Raw genomic sequence first — 26,199 nt, 5'->3', positions numbered from 1 at the left:
TACAATAGGTAAGTATTTGCCAATTTTTCTTGCTGCCAATAAAATGGGTGACGATCAATATTTTTACTAATATTCGCTATTTGCTAAACTGGATGACATTTTGACTGCACCGTACAGTTTCCAGCCATAAGAGAGACTGTTGGCCAGGGTCCATTCTGTTGACATGCCTCATTTTGTCTGCAAAGGGCCTCTTTGGATTTAGAAAAGCTCTCTATCCCCTCAAGAACTGAACATCCTCTGTGTAACATTGACTAGCATCAGAACAACAAAGCCATAGGATACTCGAGCCTGTCCCCTTGTTAACCATAGTAACGGAGAACAGTAAATTGACTCATAACTCTCTTCCTTTCTCCTTGGAGTGTCTTTGCCTTGCAATCTGTTAGACGGATCTCTTTCACCCCAGAAAATTTCATCTTAAAACATGTTTTGTGCCTTTCATTGTAACAAATGAATAATCTGGACTAATTCGGTCCTCCTTTTTAATTAACGTCTACAGTGGCTCAAAGGTATAACTCATTCCTTTTTCCTTTTTTTTCTTGTGAGGGTAAAAAAGTCATTAAGCATCTCTGAGAAAAATCCAGCAACCAGGTCTTGTTGCATATTGCATTTTTATTTATTTATTATTTTTTTTAGCCGAGGTCAGCTTGATTAATAATGTTCTAGATGCGAAGAAATCACTTGATAAATTAACAAGCTTCAAGAAAACACCTTCACTTACTGTGGTTTATTCAAGTTTAATGGCCCCGGTGCAGCACCCGCTGTATTCCATCAATAAACTCTACATCTATTGATCTTTTCAGTTTAATAGTAATTTTTCTTTTAATCCAGCCTAGGTTTTTACATTTTGCGTTAAACATTCTTTAACATAAAATATGCCCCACACTAAGAACTCTCTGGAGTGGTTCAGTCATGAACATCTTTGAACTGTGATTTAGTATTGTGATACTTTCTCCCTTTTATAGCTCTCTTTCTAGTGTTGTTTAACCCACTTCGAACCCTATAGTGATTCAGTGTTTATTTTACTAGAATTGTGAGATTTCTGTTTTTAAATGTATATTTTTGACTTATTTGATCTATGAATCCTCAAACATATTTTTAAAGCATTGTTAATTTTAGTGTATTTCTCTACAAGCCTATACGAATTGTTCTAACCTTTTTTTGACTCAAAGGCCACCTGCTTTCCAAGACAGTATTTGAATAAAATTTTATAATAAAGGCTAAGCTGTTTATTGTATTACCTGTGCTGTAATTTTGACAGGTTTTTTTTTATTATTATAATAAATAATAAAAACTATTATAAATAAATTATATTTAATGGAGCTTTATTGATTTCAACAATATTATATTTTATTAAAGAGGGGTGTTTAAGAATTAGTCTAAAAACTAATCTTAAAATGAATTTAAATATTTGATTAATTTAAATACTCGTAAGTGTTGAAAAGCACTAGTCTGTACTGTTTTGTATATTAATTTAAGCAATGTTAAAGTAGTGTGGTAAGTAATAAGTTGGTGTTGAAACCAATCATTAATATCAGGGGAAAATGAGTATTCTACTGCATATAACTGTATTAATCATTGCATAATTAACTGTGAATGCTATTAGAGTCAGTTTGCTGTTGTTGGATTAGGTTGGCTTTGTGCTCTCGAATTTCAAAATGGAAGCGATATCTTTTAATCCAATATCATTCTGCCAAGCAGTTTTGCAGTGTGAATTATTGACCAAATGGACAGTTGTGGCATGAAACGCTCATGCCAATTAACAGTCAGTGGGCCAGTGGTAACAAATCAATGCTCACAATGATGTGAATTTTCTCAGCCCCTTGGTGCTGCTTCTCAAATCAGAAAGCTAAAAAATAGCCTATTCTCAAGCCTCTGGTTTTACGGGCCAATTTTGGCCACCTTCTATAGGGAAAAATCCACATTGTTGGCTACAAGTACTGCATTGATATGCATGCTTTTAAAAGGCAAATTAATTGCCTTACTTGACTTAATGGATATAAATTAATTAAACATAATCCAAAATTTGCCAAATATATATGTGGGTTTTTGCCAAGTGTTCATTGGTAACATTACACTTCATTCTGAATGAACTGCTGACAATCTGTCATTAAATCAGGGAAAAAACCTTCTTTACCCAGCAACATTAATGAGCTGACAGTGAGTATTTGAATGCAATCGTTCCAGTGCACATTGTCTTCTGTCTAAAGTCATTTCAGACCTGTCATCTCAGAATCCTTCTGTCTCTGGAGATAGTTTGGACTTGCGTTTAAAATATTGAAGCACTAATTATCTGCATGCTTTTGTTTTTCCAATTTTTTTTTGAGTCCTTCCTTCACATTCACAGCTTGAGTCATTACTATGTTCCACATACCTTTGATTATTCTCCTAACAAGCTCCCATCTTTACTATTGATTTACGGACACTATCATGGCCTCATCAGCATCAAAAATCGTTGTCTCTTCTGTTAGTCTGTAGACTTCTTTCCAAGAGGGTGGTTTGCTCGATAATATCTTTCAGCCCAATAAGTACCTACAAGCCAGACTTTCCCCTCCATTTATTGCATTTCTCACTATCTTTCTCGACAGCCTGATATTTTTTTTTATTCATGTGCTGGTGTTATATGAGGAGATTGTAGCTTTTGTGTAATGTGTAATGGTTAAACTGAGGCAATTGATTTGATGGTTGTTCATCATCTGAATAACGATGCATATTATGGTTAACAGGGCAATTGTGGAGTAAAGCCGTGCTGGGATTGACATGCAGTTTATGCTAGAGTAGAGTTATGGAGTGGAATGGGTTTCCTGCATTCAAGCCAGTTGGATAAATTAGCTTTTTGCCTAATTTCCCCTTGAAAAGGCCAGCCAACATGTTATACTAAATTATAACTCTTATGATCAAGCCACAAACAATTGAATGTTTTGATGCACCTAGTCATTTAGGTTTTTTTTTTTTTTTTTTTTTTCAAACTTTACAAAAATAATCCAAAATAAAAATAACATGTAGAAGTATAGGCACTGTGTATTATGCTGCTGTTTATTAGTACTTTAATCAATTCTCATTTTTTATTAAACTATATAAATTCTTTAATACCAAGAATATTATTTGGTCTACCCCTGTTTTCAGTATTAAAATGAACATAAATGAAAATCTGAAGAAGGGATATGCTTGCAGAAATCTGTATCATGCAATCACTGAATCATTGTTTACTGAAACAGTCTCATGTAGCATCTCATTTGCCCCAGATAGAAACATATTTGGTGACCAAAAACTTGTTAGTAATCTAGAAAAATTCTCTAGATAGAAATATATGCAGCATGAAATATATTTATTATAATCTTTACTGTTCTTCAGTGTTTAATTGAAGTATAAATAAATGGCCACCATAAATGTTTATATTTCAGAAAAGTTGTAGATATATAATTATGTAATTTTATTATAAAAAAAACTTAATTTGAGTATTTTAAGCATTTGTACAAATCAGTTTATTTTAACCTTCAATACTAACACTCATGTACATGTGACCTTTTAATCTTTTGAGAAAATTAGGTACACTACCTGAGACAGAGGTGTGTATATATATATATATATATATATATATATATATATATATATAATATATATTCTATAATCGAATTTAATTGAATCAAATTTGTGCTTTACTTATCACTTTTAAATCCACTTCAGATGTGATAACTTGTCATATGAATGTTGAGGTATTTGTAATGTATTAATTTTTTTGACTTCTTTTTATTCTGAATTCCATTTTACTAGTTGTCTGAGCCCTCGTTACATTAGAGTTCACCCCAAAATTAGCATTTTTTTCAAAATTGTCACCACCATATTGAAACCTGCATGACTTCTACAGAACTAAAAAAAAAAAAGAAGTTAAATTTGCATTTCTCAAATATATATATTTTTTTGTAACTCGAAAATGTAAATTTTTGAGTGAACTTCGGGGTGGGGGAAACCCAAACAAAAAATGTACTCTGATTTAGTACAAACTAGATGGTGCAATGTCTGAAACATTGTATTACGTGCAACTTATGTTTATTTACCTCTTTATGGTGAAATGCTTGTTGCATTTCTCAATTTTAAGTAATTTTCGATTAGTTTCTGCTAAATTAATAAATGTAAATGTACGAACTATTGCTTGCATTAGCCTTGAGTAATACACTTTGATCTCCATTGAAGCCAGAACAGTAGCATGAACAGCCTTTGTGTTTAAGCAGGTAATGACGTTGGCAGATGCTCTGCGATTTGTCACATACTGGTGGCATGAAACTGTAACCACCCTCCATTCACACAGCCCAGCCCCCAAACCATATGCTCATATAACTCCCGAGGCCTGGGGTATATGAGCCACGGCAGGAAAGCTTGACGGGAGAAAGGAAGTTAAAGAACAATGAGACAAACCACGCTGAGATGAGGGATGGGGTGCACATGTACGTACAACAGTGGTTTGGATGGTTATCAGTGCTTCGGCCAAAAAAAGATTAGGCCTGTCAGGAAGGAAGGAAGGGGATCCATGGTTGGTCAGTGCTTTGCTTGTATGGATACACCAACAATAGAAATGTTTATAGCATTCACCACACCTATGTCAAATATCAAGCGTGAGGAAGTGCTTTGGCGGTATACATACGATTGTAATGTCAATCATTCGTTACCATATGCATTTACTGAGCAATATCACTACTTGTATAACCTTTTTATTCCCTTTCATGTCTACAGCTTATATTCCAGAAATGTCTAAAGGCTATGTCTTTTTCTCCAGTAATGTACTGTATAACTCGGTGCTCACTGAAGTTGAAACAATTTGCCCTCTCAGAGTAATTGGTTGAAATGAGGGATTACTGCCCTGCCAGAACTTATTGCACATCATCTGGAAAGGTAGACAGCCTTTCTGACCCCTCAGGGCATGTGTCTGCATTTAGGCGGCTCGGTAGGCAGGGAAATCACAGGCACCTCTGCCAGTTGAGGAAATAACACGACCTATACATCTTAATGATGGGAAGCTCCTCAGTTTTGTGACACTCTGAGGGCCACTGGTTAGCCAGTAATTGGTTTCATTTGCATAGCTTTAAAAAAAAAAAAAAAAAAAAAAAAAAAAAAATCATTTAATTACCTTCATGCAATTCCAGCATATTTTCACTTGAAGCATAAGATCTTAGGTAAAGTGTTTCAGGTGAAGTATGCTGCTAGTAGTAGATGGTAGTATTGCTACACGCTGTGTGTGTGTGTGTGCGCACACAGGGGCAGATTTTGATTGGGCAAACCAGTAGGTGAAGTAAGCAGCTGCTTAGGGACCTAGGGATTTAGGGGCCCTGTCTGATTGGCCCTGTTGGCAAAAAATGCTTGGTGAAAATGTTCACTCACCGCTCAAAATGCAGACTTTTTGTCAGGTGCAGAGTTCTGCAAGCTAGTGAATCGTCTTATTATAACAAAGTGTAAGTAAATACGACAGAAATAGGAATTTCATTGTGCGGAGAGCTTATTAACGATTAACGATCGCATTGAATTGAAGTGAGTGACAGCTTTTAGTATTAGGCAGAGCGCTCTTTGCATGTATTCTAAGCTGTATAATACAGTCTGACTGTCACAGAACGGATATATTAACTTCAGAGAAGAAAGTATTGTTTTGTTTCTTGATTTTATGTCTCACCTTATAATAAACATGAATACATTTTTGAATGCCCATTTAAAATAAAATACACTGTTGCAGAAAGCTACTATGTTTTTGCTGTTTTTCATCACAAGCAGCTTTTAAATATGATCACCTATAGAAGGTGCTCAGTGTCATTCACACATACACTAAACACCATCAGCCTTATTTAAACTAAAATATACATTAAACATTCTTTTAACAACATTAGACGTAACATACAACTCTAATAAACATGTAAGAACATAATAAACTGATAAGAACTGTAGTGATTTTAAAGAAAACTTCAAATTTAATTTACCCCTTGGCTCGGTGTGCCCCCAATCTGCCCGGGTCCGTATACACCTACATACCCTGCATACCTAGACGCTACGCCCCTGCAGTTGACAGATTATTTACTCAAGTTGTGAAGGGGTAAATTAACTAGTTATAGCTTAGCATAAAATAGCATGTAGTTGTTGTGGCCCCCAATCTGCTTATGGCCCCCAATCACTAAGTCCGTCCCTCTCTGTGTGTGTGTGTTCACTAAGGCTAAATATCATGAGTTTTTTACATTTTTAAAATGTAATTGTTGCATCTACTGGCAAAGCTGAATTTTATCAGTAATTATTTCAGTCTTAAGTGTCAGGTGGTCTTCTGATATGCTGCTCAAGAATATATATTTTATTTACTTTTGAGTGTTCAGTAGAACAGCGTTTGTGTAAAACAAAATACACTGCACACCTAAATGTATCATTTTGTTATAAGGTTCTAGAAAAGAACTGTATGAAACTTATATATGGTTATATTGCTAACAAAATATCTTCAAAAGAAATGGACTATATCACATTGTATTGGAAAAAAGCAGCCTGGCTATTCTGCCTTACATCTCAAAAAAAAAAGAGGAGGGGGAAAAAAAATCTCTGAATGGAGCAACTTAAGGATAAGAATGTTAACAGCTTTCTTCAATAATCTGAAATAAAGGCCCTCTCTCATTCCTGTCGCTTTTTTGAGATACAGCACAGCCCTTATTTTCACGTAGCAAGTGAGCAGAGGAGGCAATTTTTGCAAGTGTAACTAAATGAACACAAGCCTCATAGGCTCTTTTATGGCCATGGCAGATGCAGCCCTACACGCTCCTTCTGGTGTCCCTCCAATGCTAATTGATTATATGCATCAATGAAAGTCTCTAAGCCACAATAACTTCCAGTGTAGTCTCTTGCTGAGGCCACAATTATTACAATGTTATGGGCTTGGTGTTTAACATTGATCATGTGTTAATTGGGGAGTATGACAGTGCAACCTATGGCTTTCAACCAACGCTTTGATTAATGCCTCCATAGTCTCCCATCAGAGTACACTTTCTGCACCAAAGCCTCTTATTTACTTACTATGTACACTTACCTCATGCTTGACTAACTAATAATCAAATCAGTGAACCACAGCTTGACACGGTTTTAAAAGCGAAGCCGATGTTGAATGTGAGACTATTATACTTGTTTCAGGGTTTGAAGGCTAACTAGATTTCAGAGCTACGCAATTAAGGTTAATAAACTGGAAATAATTTTTGGTGAAAATGATTCCCGCTCTGAGTAGATGTAAAGCTTTTACGTTTTGTGGAAAGGTAATTTTTTTTTTTTTTTCTACAAAAGGTAAGTTTATCATGGATTTATCCTTTTTAGTTTTATTAACTTCATACACTTCGAACTATAATCGAAAACATAATTTTGTCTCTCAAGACTATGTAGCACATCAGTTACCCAATTAGAGCATTATGAGATTTGTACATCTGCAGCTTGAATGCACCGTTTTGGTTATCATTCTGTCTTTTGAAGTACTGCAACAGTGTATTTGATAAATAGTTGAAAAGGGAAGCCTGTATTTGAACTTGGCCACTATAACAGTTGATTTTCAGCTCATGCTGAGCCTCTGTAGGATTTGTAACCAAATGTTTGCAGTCCAAAGGGTTTCAACAGCAAAGAGTTCACAACATAGACAGGATGGCGTGTCTAACAAACTAGCCTGGAATCTGATTTTTGTGTGTGGCTTGTTAAAAATTAATTTATTTTTAATTTATTAATGAAGAACTGTTTTAATTGATAATTGTTTTAATGTTTTATTTATCATCTTTACAAAAATTAGTTTGCAGTTTCATTATTAATTGGAAATGCAAATTGCTGTTTTATTTTTTCATAATTTATAGCTTTGTGGGTTTAGACCAGCATACAACATTGACATTGCCTAATACAGTTTAATATAATGATTAATTTACTGGTGACGTATACTGTGTTTGAATACTAAACTCTTTATAGAGAAGATTGTTTATAAAAATAATAATTAGTATTTTGTGTTTTACTTGCTGTAGTCCTATGTTCATTGTCATGTAAGCAGAATATCATATCCGTGTTATTTTAGTGTCATTGATATACTATTGTAGTATTTATTAATATTGTAAATTATATTTTTTTATTTAATATATATATCTCTCAGCAGTGTACTGTATATCTAATAAACATTTATGAAGACCCACAAATGCATACATGGGGAAACTTGCGCAAATACAAATTTCCTCTAATGGTTTCTGTGATATTTTGTGACTACAGGGTTCAGGAAGTATTGAAATGTAGATGATTATAATGGGAAATGGGGAGTAACCATGGAAACCTCACAAAAGTCTGTAGAATGACAGTAGGAGTTACAGAGAACAGTGTGGAACAGCTCAAGCCTCTTTTGATTAACTCTCAAGGCAGAAACATCATGCCTCTTGAGTAGAGCATTTATTCAGCAAATCTGTATGGTTTCCTCTGAAAGGAGCTCTATTCAACCGCACATGAAATACTTAGTGAGAAGTCTTTTGAACTTGAGTTACATTTTGCAGTATTAGGTTAATGCTCACATGTTACGGCTGCAGGTTTGGTATCTGTATCACTGAAACTTAACTTGGTGACTTGCGCTGTTTCATATAATGCTTTGTTTTGTCGTAATTGTCTGTTTCTGTGACTTTCGAAGGAAACTGAGCTGATTGCTGAGCCTTACAGAAAAGCGTGTGTATATTTAACAGTGAGATAGCAGTGGCTCTTAACACTGGCTGAGCATCAAGAGAGCTGCTTCATCCGTTTGCAGCAGGGTAAATCCTGCCTGCTGACTACTTTGATACATTACTCACCCGCAGCATCGGGGCCTTTGAAAATGCTCCAATTACATGGCTTCCATTCAGAGGCTTGCATATCTTCATGCTTCGTCTGTTGTGCACTGTCAGGGCTCCGTTTAGGGGAGAAGTAGGACGAGGGAGACGAGGACGACTGGATGATAGTGTAACGCCACTGAAAAATGTCAGTGGCAACTAGTAGCTTCGCAAAGGAGTTTACCGCTTCTGGGGTTTTGCCAATAAAAGTTAACAAATTAAGATATTTTTGATGTAGTCAGAGAGCCATCTGACCATTCATATAGCAATACAACTGAAATGATCTCAGATCCAGTATAGTAAATACATCAGTAAAACGGTGACATCGGTGGCTTAACTTCAGTTTTACGATGCTAGAATACACTTCCTGTCTCCAGAGGTACCTTCTTCTGCAGCATAGATGTATTGAGAAATACGGCCAGAAATTGAGAAATGCCCACTTTTGTTCTGCAGAGACCTCAATCTCTTGAAGATTACGTTCATGCGCCTGCTTTCCTCCTAGAGGTAAACAAGGCTGACTCTTCAAAGTGGTGGAAGACATAACTCAGGGGAAAAGTAAATTGTTGTTTTTGTTTTCTTAGAGCAAAAATATTCTAAAGTCGCAGAACCAAAGTTGAACCACTTATGTCACATGGACCGTTTTAAAATGCATTTACTACGTTTCTGGATCCGGGATCATTTCACTTGTGTTGCTGTATATGGATGGACAGATGGCTCTCTATATACATGAACATTATTCATTTGTCTTTCGAAGATAAGCACAGGTTTTATGGGTGAGTATTTGACAATATTAATTTTGAGGTGAACTAACTCTTTAACTTAGAACCTTGCTTGTTTGTATACAATTATAAATGCACAATTTCTAATCATTTGTAAATGAGTTGTATTTTTACATTTCTTATCTAATATATCTGCATTGGCAGCTGTATTTGAGTGGAGTGAGGGAGGCCCGCCTCCAATCACTTCTTCTCAGTTACAAACAAATTATCTTGATGGTGTTTCTGATGAGTTTCTCAATCTGCTATTATTGACCTGCTAGAAGATCTGTAATTGAGTGATACTTGAAAATTGTGCACCAAGATAGAGTGATTAAGCTGTTTATTTAGAGATAATAATTATCATTAGGATTTTTTTTAAGAAAATGAAACAACAGATGGTTACTACTTCTAATGCACTGCTTTAATTTCAGATGTGTTTTATTATTAGGAATGTAATTCACATGTTGTGTAGCATTCATAGCATTTGCACCAATAGGATCAACAATCTTTTGCAATGTGAAATTGCAGAATTTTATATGCAAAACATCGCCTTGTCATCCAAATATTTGTAGTCTGCTAAACCACATGATGATGATCACACCTGAATGCTACATACTTCATACCAATCTGTTTATATATTTCATAAAGAAATGAACCCTGTCGTTTTACCTTTTTGACAGATGTCTGTTGCTGACTCTTTACTAAAATATTTAACAAGGCACTTTATAAGAGATCACTCACCATCCAATTTAAATGACTCCATTTGATGTTGGCTCACGTAGCCAGGAGTGCTCTGTGGGGAGAAAAAAAAAAGTTTTCGCTTTAGCTTTAGACCAGAAACAGACCGTTATCTGGAGAATTTTTTACATAGAGAAATGTTATTTGATTTGACAGACTTCCCCCCCCCCCTTTTTCCCATTTTGGCTTCATTCCATTATGGATTTTGAAATGATGGATAATAAAACTTATTTTCAGGATACTCTTTAGTCGTTCAGCCCTAATTTACACAGACATGGTCAGGTTTTGTTTTTTTTTTGTCCTTCTGTCACTTAATTCAGTCGTGAACTACAAATGAAGAATACTGTTACAAAATATATGTGATTCATTCACACAATGATGCTGGCACATAAAGTCTATCTGCCTGTAGCTTTTGCACGTCATTGATGGCTCCAAGGAAATCAAAGAAATTTGTATGCAAACCATAGTATTTCACAGCCTGATGGCATAGTGATTGTTTCCACTGTCAGTTCAGATTTTAACAGCCAAACCCTTAACGTGTGAGATTTCTCTCCTTCCTTCTGTGTGTTTCCTATGAGACCCTTTTGCTATATCTCTCTTTGAGACAGATAAGCTTGCAAGTGAGGCCGGTCAGCTTCAATAATAAAAACGCCAGTTTCTCTGAACCCAGAGAGACATGGAATGCTGTGGTCATCAGTTTCATTCCCACAGCAGATCCCCGTGGTTTTCGTGGTTTTAAGTGTTGGATTTGATTTCACAGCAGAAATGCGGAGCTGTAGCATTGACGGGCCTTTGCTAACTTTATGAATTGCAGTAAGCAGAGTGCCAATAGCCATCCAGACTCCGAAGTAATAATGGTTGTGGAGACACTCGCAGCCTTTCTGCTGAAGGCCAGATTTATTTATTCTGCTTTATACCGCTCAGCGATCATACAGCTGTTATCACAAGACCAATAATTCAGTATTTGACATAAACAACTGCATGTCTGTTTGAGACATAATGTTGTTCTGCCCATATCAGACTGCTTTTTCAACAAAGTTGATTAATTAAATTAATAATAGTAGAAATAATATTTTTATAGGATTGTCATAGCATGAAAATAGTAAAATTTCCGTAAGAAATATGCCACTAGATTATTGGTTGTGCGGTATAAAGCTGAAAAGGGCACTTTCATGAAGTGATCTCATCTGCTTTATTACATAGCAATTTTAAAATGCATAACAAAAGAGCCTTATGTGTTTTGTCTCCAAAATAACACTTCATCTCCCTTTCAGTGGAAATTGAAGGCACTATATATTCATAGCCGCTCAAATTGAGAACTCATTCAGCTGAGGAGGCCATCTGAAGGAAGGATGATGGCCATTCTGTTTATATAGATAGCAAATGTGAGCGCAAGGTCAGAGGGGAAAAAATGGTAAGATTTCATAAGTTTTAAGGCAGAGAACATTTAAGAGATTATGCCTAGAGCAAGATTGTGTTTGTTCTGCGCAACCATGGTCAAAATCTGGTGTGCATTACGACTCCCACACAAGGAGAAATCCCTCTGGCTCTAGATGCTTTTAATTGGCTATGCAGTGAAGGGCTGTTATGCTTATCTAGGGCCTATTTGAACAATAATAGGTCAGCCTTTGTTTATGAGAGGGATTTCATCCATATAGGTCTCATGTAAAATCTGAAAAATTATCAGGAGCAGCACGCCACTTATGAATTTATTTTTAGAGTGTTGTGAATGTGAGATGTAAGCAGAAGTCGTGCACTCAATTCTGTTGCGTTGCACATTGAAGGGAAAAGTTATTCATCGTTTTGTGTAGTTTTGTTGTTGATATTGAACTGAATTTATTTGGTCTTTGTTATTTTGTTGACCTTGTTTTGAATGGACTTTCAATAGAGGAACTGTAGTAAAAATAAATTAGATTAGATTTGTTTTCAGAGTATAATTACAAAAAACTATATATAAATTTATTGTACTTTTTTTTTTTTTTTTTTCTTTTTCTCAATTATTACCATTTTAAAATTTTTACTTAAAGTAAAGGTCGTCTGTATGCACAATTAAATATTCATTATTGGCCGATATGATTAAACAAAAAAAATCAATAAACAATTAACCCTGCACACCTGCAGGATGATCGATGGGTGCATTGGGCATAGGCTAAAGTCAAAAATTAACATTTGAAAAGAAAAAAACTTACACACCATCCCCATATTGTAAAAAGTATGAAAAATGTATTATTTTCCGAGCCAGGAAAGGCCAATGTCTCTTACAGTGCAGGGTATATTGGGCATTCCTAGTGCTTTTGCTTTCTGCTTTTTAACATTTATTGGCCTTGCTGTTTGTTTTGAGACCTTCACTCGTGCATCATTAAAAATGTTTTCATATTCACAGTCAAGAAATAGTGGGGAACTTGATTCAGTCATAGCTCATTATACAGTCATTTCAGTTTCCTGTGGTCTTAGAAGATTCATCTTGTTTTTTTCACAGAAGTAGTGATTCACAGGACTGCGGCTAAATATCATCTCTGCCTACCTGTCAGAGACTGTTTCTCTGATTTTCCTTAAAGGAAGGGGTGTGGGGGCTGCAGTACTTCCTCTTGCCATGCATATTCAACTTCCCGCAGGTTTATTCAGAGGCTTTGCCAGCCCTTTGTTTTTAGCAATGACAGCAATCAATTTTTCCAACGCAAAATGGTGCACAAAGTGCCCTTAAATTATCGCATTCAGTTTAGTTTATTTGTACATGATGCTTCTATGCATTTTTGGATTGTATAACTAATGATAGAATCCTCATGATGCCAAAATATTGTGTGTGTATGTGTCTTTCTATAACAGACTGGCAGTTAGTGTTTGCTTTCAGCCAATGTTCATTATGAGACTTGTTTACTCTCAATAATAACATCCCCACCACGCAAATACGCATTTACAGTCTGTTTTGTTGTTTTTTTTTTTCTGTTCACCACAGTTGACTCACTGCTATATTGAAAGAAATGTTAGCAAATGTGTTCTTCAAAGAGTATGAAAAGCATTGTTGCTTTTAAAGAAGATACTGTAAATTTAAGATAATTGTATGCGGTGGCTTCAAACCAGGACATCCAAAGTGCAACGGCGCTACAAAGTCCATACGAGGATCTGAAGAATTCAATTTTAACAAAATTTGTAAGGTTTCCCACTAACTGTTAATCCCTGAGAAAAGGGCTTGGTCGACCAAAATGTTTTTAATCACTTAAATTGCAGGGGAAAAAAAATTCCACAAGAAGTGGTAAGGTCTAGCAGTCACTTGCTAGTAAAGGGCACCTCTTATGTAAAAACCACATTTACTTGATGTTTACTTAGACATAAATGTGTGTTGGTAGTGTATGAACACAACACAAACACCACTTATTTTGTAGTCTTTATTCAACCAAACAGTCTCAATAGGCATGCCATCAACTGGCATGCCATTTTGATTCTTAATAGCAATATATCACATAGCTTAGACCCCACCCACAGGATTTTACTGAGATCCCAGATTTGCCATATTTCTGCCTTCAGTTGGTTGTACACTGTTCTCCATCTTCATATGTTCTGAGGACACCCAAGGCCAATATTATATCTTGTAAAAAGAGGCATAATATATGCCCTTTAAAATATTGTCATGTTTGATCATATCAGATAAGAGTAATACATCTTTCAGACTTGAGTTTAACTTGTGTGCACTCACAATAACAACAAAACACGTGCTTTTGTAAAATAATAAATAAGTCTCTGCTAACTTGAGTGCATCAAAAAAAAAACTCATGCCTATGAAGCTCAATGTGTGACGTTGTTTTCGTTCCTTAAGTAATTATGCAAAAATTAGGCTTTATAAATCAGAACTGTGGACCGTTATTTGGTGTGAAAATTTAGGCAGAAATGTAGGTAGAGGCACATATTTTCAATGAGCCTATGCTTGTGGAAAGCTGAATATAACTTGCATGATTTTAATGAAGCCAGTATTGCAGAATTACTCATTTAAAACTTTAAATTGAAGTCCCACCTTGTCAGTTTCAGAATGTGTGCATGAGGATTGTTTTAATATAAACCCTCTGGATTTTTACATATTAGTGCAGCAATTTAATAGCAAGGCCAAACTGATTTCTTTGATTTTGTTTGGTGCTTGGCTCTCAGGCGCAAATTTATCTTGAATGTTTTGGATTGCTTCTTAAATAGCATTTGTCTACAGTGATGAAAAGAGAGTGAGGTTTTTTCCCCCCGCTACTCTTTTGAGAAATGGCCTTTTTTTGGGGGAATGTTTGTAGGTCAGCCTGCCATTGCTCCTGTAATGAAACAAGCTTTTACCTGTAAGTTCCAGCTGCGTAGAAAGGCTTTGCTTGCTTTCTATCTCAGTGTCATCTTTGTGGGTCCCTGACAGTGGTGAGAGGGAGAAAAAGAGAAAAGTATGGATGTGAAGAGGCTGTATTCCCCAGTGGGCTTTTATACTGAGAGCCTCTTCACAGCCAGTCTAATTATAATGTTGTGTCATTGTGCCTCTTTCTGCCCGTCTTCAGGGGAAAAGTAGCTATAAGCCAAAAGCCAATGTTTTCATGTTTTTAAAGGACTGCTGATCATGTTTTATACATATAACACTTTAAGTGTGATAGTGTTATATTATTTTTTTTTGCGTAATGATCGGAGTGTTACAGAAACTGGGGGGCTCTTTTGAGTTGGGCCAGTAAGCAGCAACCTAGCAATCATCCTCAATACCCTAGCAACCACCCAAAACCACTTAGCAACCACAACACGCCCTCAACACTCTAAAATTACGGCAACTTTTTTTTCGTGGCATAGGAAATGTAAAATTTAGTATCATGTAATTTTATTCTAAAGAGGGTCAATGTATTTCTTTCTGCCTTTCATTTTACCTTGCAGAGTGTAATGAAATCAGATCTTTTGTGACGTTCAGAATTGAATCTTTTCAAATTCATGAAACTTGGTTTACTCCATATGAAATAAACGGATTAGTTTCCCATATCTCACTGGAAGTTAATGCTAGACTAAAGGTTGGTTACTCGGGGATAATAATTCAAGATCAGTTTGTCAAAACTCATCGATTTATATTCAACAATTTGCTGTCCTTCTGGACGCCTTGAGGATGTCTTTATTGGTTGCTATGGGAACGCCATTCTTGATAGTATCTTGTGTAGCCATGGACACTGAAGAAATCTAAATGTTGATTCAGAGCGTGTCCGTGTCTTGTGCTATCATGGAAAAAAGGCTTGTTGAGTCAAAGTCAAAGTTTTTCCTCAGCTGTGGCAGTGAAATCTAGGTGTCGTATATCATCTGGATATTATATCAAGATTAGATTTGTGACACATTTTCAGTTGTTGTTTTTTTTTTTTTTTTTTTTTTTTTTTTTTAACTTCCAAAAGGAATGTGTTTCTCTCCAGCAAGGTCTGTCTCTTCTGAGACCTTTTTCTTCTCTCTTGAGCCTCTACTTTTTGATAAGCTGCAGAAATTGTCACGCAGATCTACCATGTCTGAAGATTAATGCTGACACGTTGTCTGTCCCATTGTGCTGCTGGAGGATTGTAGATACGGACGGCCCTGTGACTCACTCGCTCTCTTGAATGCAAAACTCTATCAAAAGAGGTGTGGTAAAGAGCCACGTCGTGACTTTTGTAACCCTGGAAAGTACAGAGTGCATTGATTTCATTTCTATTCTTTCTTTCCAGGAACTGTCAGAGTGCCCTTGGTGAAAATGAAAATGTTATAATGAATTAGGCCAAAAATATATGGTTATGTTATGTAAAGGCTCTGCAACATCCTTGAACATCTGTTATGATGAATAGATTAGATCCCTAAATACAAAGTATTCTCATTGATTTTCAGGTATTTTTATAATATGCTAATTTTTTGTTTTTATATAATTTAGGCTTGTTTTTGTTTTTTTTCAGTGTATAATTTCATGTTTTAGTTGATTTTATTACAAAATTGGAAGTTTCCAATATTTTAGATCATTTAAAATGATTTATTAAAAATGTACTTCTGTCAGAAGATTCTTTTAAGAAATATATATATGTATATATATATAATGTTTTATTTAGCAATGATGTATTAAACAATGATGTAAAAACTTCATATCAAAACTTCATACAAATAAAATATTAAGCTGCTGTTACCAAATCGGCATATTAGAATGATTTCTGAATAACACTTTTTCTTAACAGACGTAACTGAAAGTATCAACCACTTGCGAGTCAGATGTTGTTTCAGAAGGTGTTCTGACGGATTCAGTGTATTCGTTCAGTGAAGGTTTCATCAGAGTCGTTTCTGTATAAATTGTATTCAGAAAATAGATTTGAGGGTAACAGTTGGATTTATGGATTTATGAAAGCAGTTTGCATGCTTCTGAGTCATGCGCCAGCTGAGCAACTCCTATTGAGTTTAACGGAAATGTCAAAGAGTGGCCTTCACCAGATGCGTTTTCTATGCACGGTGCAAAAACCAATTGTTTATGAAAATCATTATTGACTTGAAGATCAAATTTTAGTGATTAGTTGATGCAGCATTATTTTCAGTCTCACCCACATGCATGATCAGACTATCAAGTCTGCCGTGTAAGTATTGTTGTCTGGGGACGAGACCAAAATAAAGTGTCACCTATGAAAGAGGGTGTCATTATGATGGATTGCCCAACCTCTCAGGGCGGCTCAATAATCAGCCCATAATCTTACATGTTTGGATGGAATGAATGAATGTGTCAGATTTAGTAGTGTAGCAGTGTAATAAAGGAAAGTCTTTGCCCCAGCCTGTGTACGTTCATGTAGCTGTCACCAGTGACCCAGGATTTGATTTGTAGATTGCTGGCAATGTATCCCCCTGAATCTCCTGATCCCAGGAGGGTTACTAAAATCCTAATCTAGCCTCAACAGCGTGTGAATGTCATTCTGTTGAAAGATGCCATTTCTCAAAGGCCAACGACATAGGATATTGTGAATGCTGTTGCAATGAGCAAAACGAGCCTGACATTTTTTTAAAGGTGCACTGTAGATCAAATGAATGGCTTCTGCTCTGTTAGTTGTACGTTATATTTTAACCACCTCACAGTGGAGGAATCTATCCTTGATATCTGTGAAGTGCATAATGGATAATAGCAATAATGATCCCTTAATTTTTATAGCAGAATCAGCGTGACTTTAAGGCCTAATAGGATCTGTATGTATAGTGTGCTTGTATTATTTAGTCAAGCTGTAAGTGTAAACTTCAATAATCTTTAAATAATTTTTGTCTGAGGAACAGGATTCCTATAGGATTTTGTTTGTGTAGCCACTTACTGCAGTTGAGTGAGTAATTGAAGACAGTACATTTGAAGAAGTCTTCTGACCTGTTCATTCTATCATTAACACTCTAGTGTTTCACAGAAAAATCCTGAGAGAAATATATCATGTCTTCTACAGTTATTGATATTAATAAGAGATGATTCTGACTAAATTCGCATGAAGGATTATGTGACCCTGAAGACTGAAGTGGCTGCAAATATACAGACCTTACAGTAATAAATGGCATTTTAAAATATAGCAAAATAGAAAACAACCGTACTAAACTCGCTGTAATAATACATAACAATTATTGTACTTACTGCTTTTTTTGAGTTTCTTAGTTCATGTTTACTAATGTTTTTAACTAATGTTAACTTATGAACCCTATTGTGAAGTGTTACCAAAAAATCTTATAGACCCCAAACTTTTGAATATAAGTGAAAAAAAAAAAAAAAATGTTGCTTTATTTTTTCTTTTTCCCTAAAAGTAAAATAATAATAAATCTTTCTGGTTTTGTTGCTCACAAGCTTTAGTTAACTGTAGTCAATTTTTGTGTCTAACAATCCCTTATTGAATAATACATCTGGAAAGGTGTATCTGTGCAACTGTGTAGGTTTTAAAGTGCATGATTTCATATCAACAAACAGTTACTCTGAGAGGTTGCTCTGGCTACATCGGGTCAATTCTGGTCTTTTTGTGAAGGATTCATAGTTTGTGCATTTGAACAGTTTATTAGAAGGTTATGTCCATAAATTAAACTACCGGTTGTGCTGTGCTTCTGTTACTCAAATGATTCTTAATCTTGCTTGTTGCTTTTTTGGTTCATTGATTCAGTACAGAAATCACTGCCATATTTGTATTCAATTTTGTATGATTATAGATTTTTTTTTCTCTGTTCTCCTTGTAAAACATTCAGGTTTAGCTCTGAAACCGTTCTGAAAGCATGGTTAGATTTCTCATCTGGTCATTTGAACTTTGCTGTGACCTTGTAGGTTCAGCTTGGAAAGGAATTCAAGACAAGCTCAATGCTCCTCATTGTTTGACTTTGAGTATGCATGTCTCAACTTCGTTCTGTTTTCAACACCAGTGTGAAGTTTTTGCCATGCCTGTTATGCACATCTTGAGCTAATTGAATTCTTTCTTAAAGGGAACCCTGGGTATTAAGACTTGTATGACTGAAATGATATAAATATCCCTTACTGAAATATGTAGAAGAAAACCAATGAATGGTTTTTGTTGAAAAAATCACATTGTTTTATGGATATTTTGGACTGGAATGGGCACCATTATTCTGATTACTTAAAATAGTTGCGCTCGGTGAGCTAGACAACTCAGAATACACTCGGGAAATAAAATACTGATATAATGACCACAGAAAATGAAAGAGCTTATAGCATAGGCTTAAACCAAATGAAGATGGAGACAATTTTTTTTTTCTAAATGCCCTGGATATTGAGGGAAATCCACGATAAGAAACTCCTCCAGTAATAATAAGTTTGGGTATTTGACATCCTAATGGGATGGCATAACATTTCTTGTCTCGGCCGTTTGTAAGCTCTTTCGGGAGCTGTGGTCTACTAAAAAAGTCAAAGGCATCAGAGCTAAAGTGGACAGGACAAAGAAAAGGTCTTTATGAAGTTTTATTCCTCTACAGGCATTTTCCCATTATTTTGTCCGACTCTTATCACTAGGAAAATGGCTAGGAAAGTCACACATCACTTCACTTATTGTGTCGTCTTTGGTTGTAATTTTTGGTCAAAGAGCAATATGGCATCTTATCAGAATATTATTTTCTGAAACGTTTATTCTGATTTGTTGCAGTAAAAAGCGCCAGTAGCTCACAAAGTTCAAATGTTTGACGTCATCGACATTCTGTGAACATAAAATAATGGTGCTATTTCTTTTTATTGTATGGTCAGAACCTGAAAAGGAAAGTTGAATCACAAAAGTAGTTTTAGGCAGGGTCTAGTGAAAAGGTTTTATCTTTTGGTTTAATCTTTAATTCATATGTCTCTTACAGACAGCAGTGTATCTTCTTTGACCCCAGTGTGTCAATACTAGATGAAATTTCACTCAGCACCTGCTGAGAGACAAGAAATGGGATCCAGGTGGCTGAAAGAAACTCAATTAAAATGAGACAAACAGGAAGGCATTACTGCAGAGAGGGGGTAAAAATGAAAAAGAGCGGTAAACAGGTTAGTGTTAACACCTAGGTGCAGCCTTGACAGCTTGTAGATTAGTGCTTTTGTTGTAATATTTTTTTTATTTATTTATATTTTCTGTGCTGTGCTGAGTGTTAAATTGTACTGAATGATGATGGGCCCTTAACTGTAAAATAAATATCATATATAGGGCAGGGGATTTTATAAAGTAACCCTGACATTTCGGCGTATGCTTGTTTGCTTGTTCTATTTATGTATCATTCTCTTGTTCATGTATGTTTTCATGAATTTTGTATTTTTTATGACTGTGTGATACGTTGAATAGTGTTATTTTCAGTATGTTGCCGATATAATTGCTTTTACATTTTTTTTTTTTCCTATTGATTCCTATTTAAATGACTTGGATGATCTTGGATCTTTCATCGAGCAATGGTAAATGTCATATGATAAAATGTTTTAATAGCATCTGTCATTTTTAAAGTTTGATACAGGGTTAAGTGAATAAAAGTCTTTTTTGCGTTCTTGATTTAAAAAAAAAAAAGAAAAGAATAGGGATGTCATCATATATTTTAAATGTTTATTGAACTATTTTAATGGTTTATTTATTACTGATATGTATAGTGCCGGCCAAAATGATTAGAGCACTAGTATTTTTTTAAGCCAGTTATTTCCATCTTTTGCTGTAGTGTCAGCAGGAAATATCCGTTTGCATATCCAGTGCCATTAATTGTAATGAATCTTTCAATAATATAACTAATAACTAATCAGCATGCAGTCTGTCTGGAATGACATAAAGAAACAGAAACTCAAACGGACTAAATCCAGAAGAACAATGTCAATGTCTTCAAGATGCTTCAGACCTGCAAAGCTACAGTACTGGGAACATCCCAGCTGAAGATAATGAGGAAATGACATCACTCCATTTGCCAAGTGCATTCCAAACGACCAACGTAATGGCACGCACATGCTCTGCTCACTCACTCATGTCTCCACTAACAAGGTGATAAGGATGATCACTTTGACTTGGAAATGCCTGTGAATCGTTCAGTACACAATACGCGTATCATTATACTCCTACGATCTTTCCTATCGACACACTACAGCAAAAGATAGAAATAACTGACCTAAAACCATTTTTAGCTATTGGAAATACCAGTGGTCATTACTCTACATGTATTTTATCCATATAAAGGTATTCATATTGTATTTGATCTTATTTAGTGCATCTTGGTGTTGCGTTTTTGTGACAGTTCTAGCTGGTCTGAGTTGTGGTTTGCCAAAACAACCCAAAATGGGTTATACTTTTTTTTTTTTTTTTTAATCTTTCAAATGTATGTCTGTAAGAAGGAGGACACATAAGAAACTAACTTTCTCCTTATTATCTAACTGTATCTAGCAAACAAACAAGATGCCGAGAAGCTAGAAGGACTATGCTGTGGTGATATTGGAGTAAAAATTTCAGCACGTTGCTTTGAAGGATGTTAGGCTCGAATTTAATGTTCTGTGTATTAATTAAGACCCAGTGGCAACTTGGTGTACTTTTTAACAATATTGTTTGTGTCCCTATGAATGTGTATACTGTACATGAGTCGGAATGAGAAATGAGAACACTCTGCTCTTCATGCTGTCCCTGTGGAGACTCTTGTTTACTTGTGTAAGAGTGTTTGCTCACAGTTGTTTGTACCGACACCCTCATCTATACATCTCTAAGCAGGCTAATGCCTCTCTGAATAGCGGAAGAGCGCTGCATACATCATAAAGTTAACCCAGAGCTGAGAAGCTATAGAGAAAGCCATTTACTAGAGAACTCGATTCTATCCAGATGCACTTCAAAGGCTTTGCTGTTCCCTTTCCGATTTCCACACTGTTGATAAGCGCTTGGCTCATTTAAAAGTTCCAATCTTGCATTTCATTTGTCGAAATGTTAATGGCATTTGAGCTCGTTCTCCGCAAGGGCATATGCGCCAATAAAAAGGGTGAAGTTATTGATGTTTGCAGAGGACGGACCACATGATTTCTGTTTAAATGGGGTTTTGGATTGAATTTAATTAATAGAAGTATCCTTGGGTGTCCTGGAAGGGTGGAAATTTAATTACTTAGTATTGATATTTCTTCCCATAATGATCTCTATCTTTCCTCTCCTCTTTACAGTATGAATTTAAAGTGAAGAATATCAAAAAGAAGAAAGTCAACATAATTGTGTCCGTGGACGGGGTAAAAGTAGCGCTGCGGAAAAAGAAAAAGGTAAAGTTTAAAACTATTTATGATTTAGGTTTCATTTTTTTTTTTTTTCTTTCATGCATGTATTATTATTTTTTTTACATTTATTTAATTTGTTACATTTTATTCATTAATTTATATATTTTTCATATTTTTAGCGTTAACAGCTAAAAGATGCTACAAAATTCAGTTATGACAGTATATTTTGCAATATATATTGCAGTATATATTTCAATACTTGTAACTAACTGTTTGTGTTATTCTGCATCAAATTTTTTTTTTTTTTTTTTTTTAAGTGCGCAAAGTTTATGCACATAAAATGCAGCAGGAACTTTATATTGTAGCATTTTCTTGTTTCAGACCGTAGAAACCTTGTTAATTGTCTACAATTTTAATGATTCAAATATTGTGACATAAATAGTTTTATTGGGCTGTAGTAGAAATTGATTCATCGTAAGTGTTAACTTTGAATGTGAACATTTTACATAACATATCTAAAGGCAAGTTGATTCAGTGTCCGTTCGCCAAGGTTGGTCTGCTTAGTTCCTACCTTGTTTTCAGTAACAATAACTGCAGGTCATAATTTAGATGCATGTTGGGAGCAATCTAGTGTAAGCTTCAAGTAGCTTTAAGCATAGAGGCTGAGGGTTCGAGGAGTTTGTTTGTTTGTTTGTTTGTTTTTGTTTTGTTTTAGTTCAGATGAGAATAACATTTTTATCACAGTCTAGCTCTGCCACGTTCACACTTTGGCAAGACACTTTGCCTTAAGGTGGTTGGCAGGATGGTTTTGTCCTTTAGCAAGATGCCTAGCTCAAAGTTAATAGGTACAGTCACTCCCTGCAATTTCTGCATCTTAAGTTGCCTCGTGCTGTTCATTTAAACATAAATTATTGATTTACACAGGTGCTTTATCTCTTGGTTTAATTTAGAGCTGGAACGTAAATGAGAAAATTGATAGAGCAGGCTTCTGCCTTGGATATATTATCATATATTAAAGCCTGAACTGAAATGATCACTTTCATTTCCTGCAGAAAAAAGAATGGACCTGGGATGAAAGCAAGATGATGGTGATGCAAGACCCAATATACAGGTGAGGAGCTTCATAAAATAGCTCTTTTATTTTAACTGCATTCAGCACTTGACCAATGTAGCTGTCAGTCTTGAAAGTAAGTGAGTAATGCTGTGAGCCAGCTCTCAATGGGAGGCTTTCAGTGGGAAAGGAGAATAAAATGATCGTGTCATGTTTGCCCCTAAACTGTGTACCTAAATATATCACCTTCACACTCACAATGGCAGCGTTTGCAGTCTGTGTTTAAGACTGACAGCCATTTTAGTAGCAGGTGAGTCTCAGATCGTCTGTACAACAGCCTGTTATGATCAAATTATTTCTGAATGGATGGAATACTGAAGTCAGTCTCCTTCTCTATCTTGAAAGCAATTACTATAATAATAGTAGTGATGGGTATTTTTGTTCTTTTAGTGTTTACACTGTTAAAAATAAAGGTGCTTAGAAAGTTTCTTTAACTGAACAGTTCTTCTGTGTCATCTCTGTAAAGGTTCTTTTAAAGGGCCGTCTCTTTCGAACCTTTTATAATTTGAAGAACCTTCTTTTGCCACAAAGAAGCTTTTGTGAAACCGAAAGGTTCTTTATGGAACCATTTAGACAAAAGGTTATTCTGTTGCATTGTGAAGCGCCTTTTATTTTTAAGAGTGTAGATACATACAGAATTTCTTCCTGCTTTATTTTGCACCATAATTGCACATAATCAAGTTGTAAATATTTAAATAGTCATCTGTAATTCCTTATCTATCTATCTATCTATCTATCTATCTATCTCTATATATATATATATATATATATATATATATATATATATATATATATATATATATATATATATAAACATAAAAAAATAACTCAACTTCATTTTCTTGTTTAGCAGCCCAAAACAAGACAGAAAATCATATTTTTCTGCTGTTTTAATTTTACCATTGCCATGTGTAGTTCCTTAACCTTAAAATATTTTTCAAATCTATTAGTAAAATAAAGATCTCAAATTGTGATCTCTACATAACAAAAGTCTGTTTTTGCTATTTTGCTTGGCGTTGAGTGTCTCGCTCTGCCAACACACAAACTATTTTATTTCATTTTAGAACCTGAAAGAGGGGGCAGCCTTTAAGGGATAGATCACCCAGAAGTGAAAAATTGTTGTTATTTACTCAACCTTGTGTCTAAACCCATAAGAATTTTTTTTTTTTTTTACTCTTCAGAACACAAATTACAATGTTTTTAATGAGACCTGAGATGTTTACCTAAATCTAAATCTCTGTGACCCGAGTCATTTCAGATAAAAAAAAATATTCTTTCATAACTGAGCTCTATGTGAACGCATTTAGTTGAGCACTTCAAATAGTACAGAAAAACATATTTTGCTCTTGTGTGAATGTAGCCAATGTGATTTCGCTGTTACTAATGTTTTGTTTTCAGGCTGCAATTCTCCATTGAACTCAGACTAGTTTGCAGCAGCCCTCGTCACCCTGAACAGATGAGTCCTTCTAAAAGTCTGTGATTATCTTTAGTATTTCTCTGCTATATGAGATTTGCAGTGACTGCCTCTTAAATGCCACACATGCCTAACCACTGTTAATGTGTTACATTTCATATAACAATAAAAGCCGTCGAACAGGTACCAAAATAACACGCATAGTCAGATCGGCAAACTTCAAATAGTAAAAAAGGCCTCAGTTGCTGACCAGAACAATTTAATAAATGAGATGGAGAGATTTAATTGCGCTCCATTTCATTTAAGTAATTAGACAGTGGGAGGCTCAATTAACACTAGGATTAGTCTTTTGATTATGCAAATTAGGACATCCAGTGTTGTGCAAATTGGAAAAAAAAAATCATTGAACATTGCAATGAACTACTCATTGTATTGCAGAGTATTGAATGCAACCTTTATAGTAATGTATTTTGGAGTCTCTCAAGGAGAATCTAAGTGAATTTTGTGGAGCAGATCAGTGTGCATGCTGTTTGCCTACTGTGTCTGTCAAAGCCGGGATAATGAGATGTTGTGGTTAGAGTTCAAATCTTTGGATTAGTCTGAAGAAAGCAATGGACTGAACCCATGTGGTGGCTGTGGTACAGATGGGACAGCAGACAAGGTCATTGTTACCTTACAGCTATTCCATACACAGCCAGTGACTGTGTTCTAAGTCTAGCTAAGGAGAATGCAGGACCCAATTTACCAGTCGCTGACAGACTTAATGAAAAATGAGACGACTACCGCACTATGTCATCAGTATTAATCTTCGCTTGCACTTATGCCCCGGTGCAAAGCGTCAGGCTGATTCAAAGCTGGCGGGGAACAACTGCATTGTCACAAAACCTACACCCAGTGCTAACCACAGGACCGTCTTCTGAGACTTGAAGCGAAGAGATGACAAGGAGCATGTTATACAGCTCTAAATGCCATCAGACGTGACTGGTTCACAGCCCATGACCTGATGGCTGAGATACAGTCTTTTTCTTGTATCCACAATATTGCAGCCACCTGGAGCACAAGTATTTTGTGCAGGATCTGGTTTATCCCTTAGACTCAAGGGCATTTCAGTAAAACGCGGTCGTGTTGGTGTGTCTGTAAAAAATAAATAAATTTAAAAAAAAAAGCCATTTAAATGTGGAGTATAGAGAAGCTGATTTACACTTGATCTTTTGAGAGTCTTTTCTTGGGTTAAAAGCGATATGAGGGATTATTTATATACATGAAGTAAAAAAAGGTTTGCAGGTTTGGATGTTACTCAATTTAAGTAATTTTTCCATTGGTCATTTCTACCTTTCAATAAATGTAAGAAATTCAATAATAAATACTCTAGTCAAAAAAGCATATTCGGATGTTGAGATGCACTATTAGTGTGCATATTTGTTTCTAAAAACATAGGGTCAGTAAGATTTTTTTTTATTTTGTATTAAGGATAAGGCTGGGTATCGTTCAAAAAATGTTGATACCGATAACCTGAGTTCAATACCGATTCCTGAATACCTTTTTATTAAATCAGTTTTAATATTAAATTATCTTTTTTTTAGCTTGTTGACATTTATACAGACTCAAAGCCTCATCTCATGAGCCACTGCACAAAGGAAATGGATATCCAACACAATAAATCAGTGCAAAATAGTTTTAAAGTTCAGTTTACACATCTGTCATGCTACCTTTACACTAGTGTG

General features: G+C 35.3%; 1 protein-coding gene across 1 annotated transcript in view; it reads left to right on the top strand.

Moving 5' to 3' along the window:
* Nucleotides 1-26,199, top strand: part of nos1apa (nitric oxide synthase 1 (neuronal) adaptor protein a) — a 76,897-nt gene that overhangs the window by 5,335 nt on the left and 45,363 nt on the right. The window contains exons 3-4 of the mRNA XM_043241906.1: nt 21,903-21,995; nt 23,003-23,061. Of these exons, the coding sequence (XP_043097841.1) occupies nt 21,903-21,995; nt 23,003-23,061 (152 nt within the window). The remainder of the gene's footprint in view (nt 1-21,902; nt 21,996-23,002; nt 23,062-26,199) is intronic.

The sequence above is a fragment of the Puntigrus tetrazona genome, chromosome 6 (assembly GCF_018831695.1).
Source record: "Puntigrus tetrazona isolate hp1 chromosome 6, ASM1883169v1, whole genome shotgun sequence".
NCBI lineage: Eukaryota > Metazoa > Chordata > Actinopteri > Cypriniformes > Cyprinidae > Puntigrus > Puntigrus tetrazona.
The sequence above is the reverse complement of the archived record's forward strand: the minus strand, read 5'-3'. Positions and strand labels throughout refer to the sequence as shown.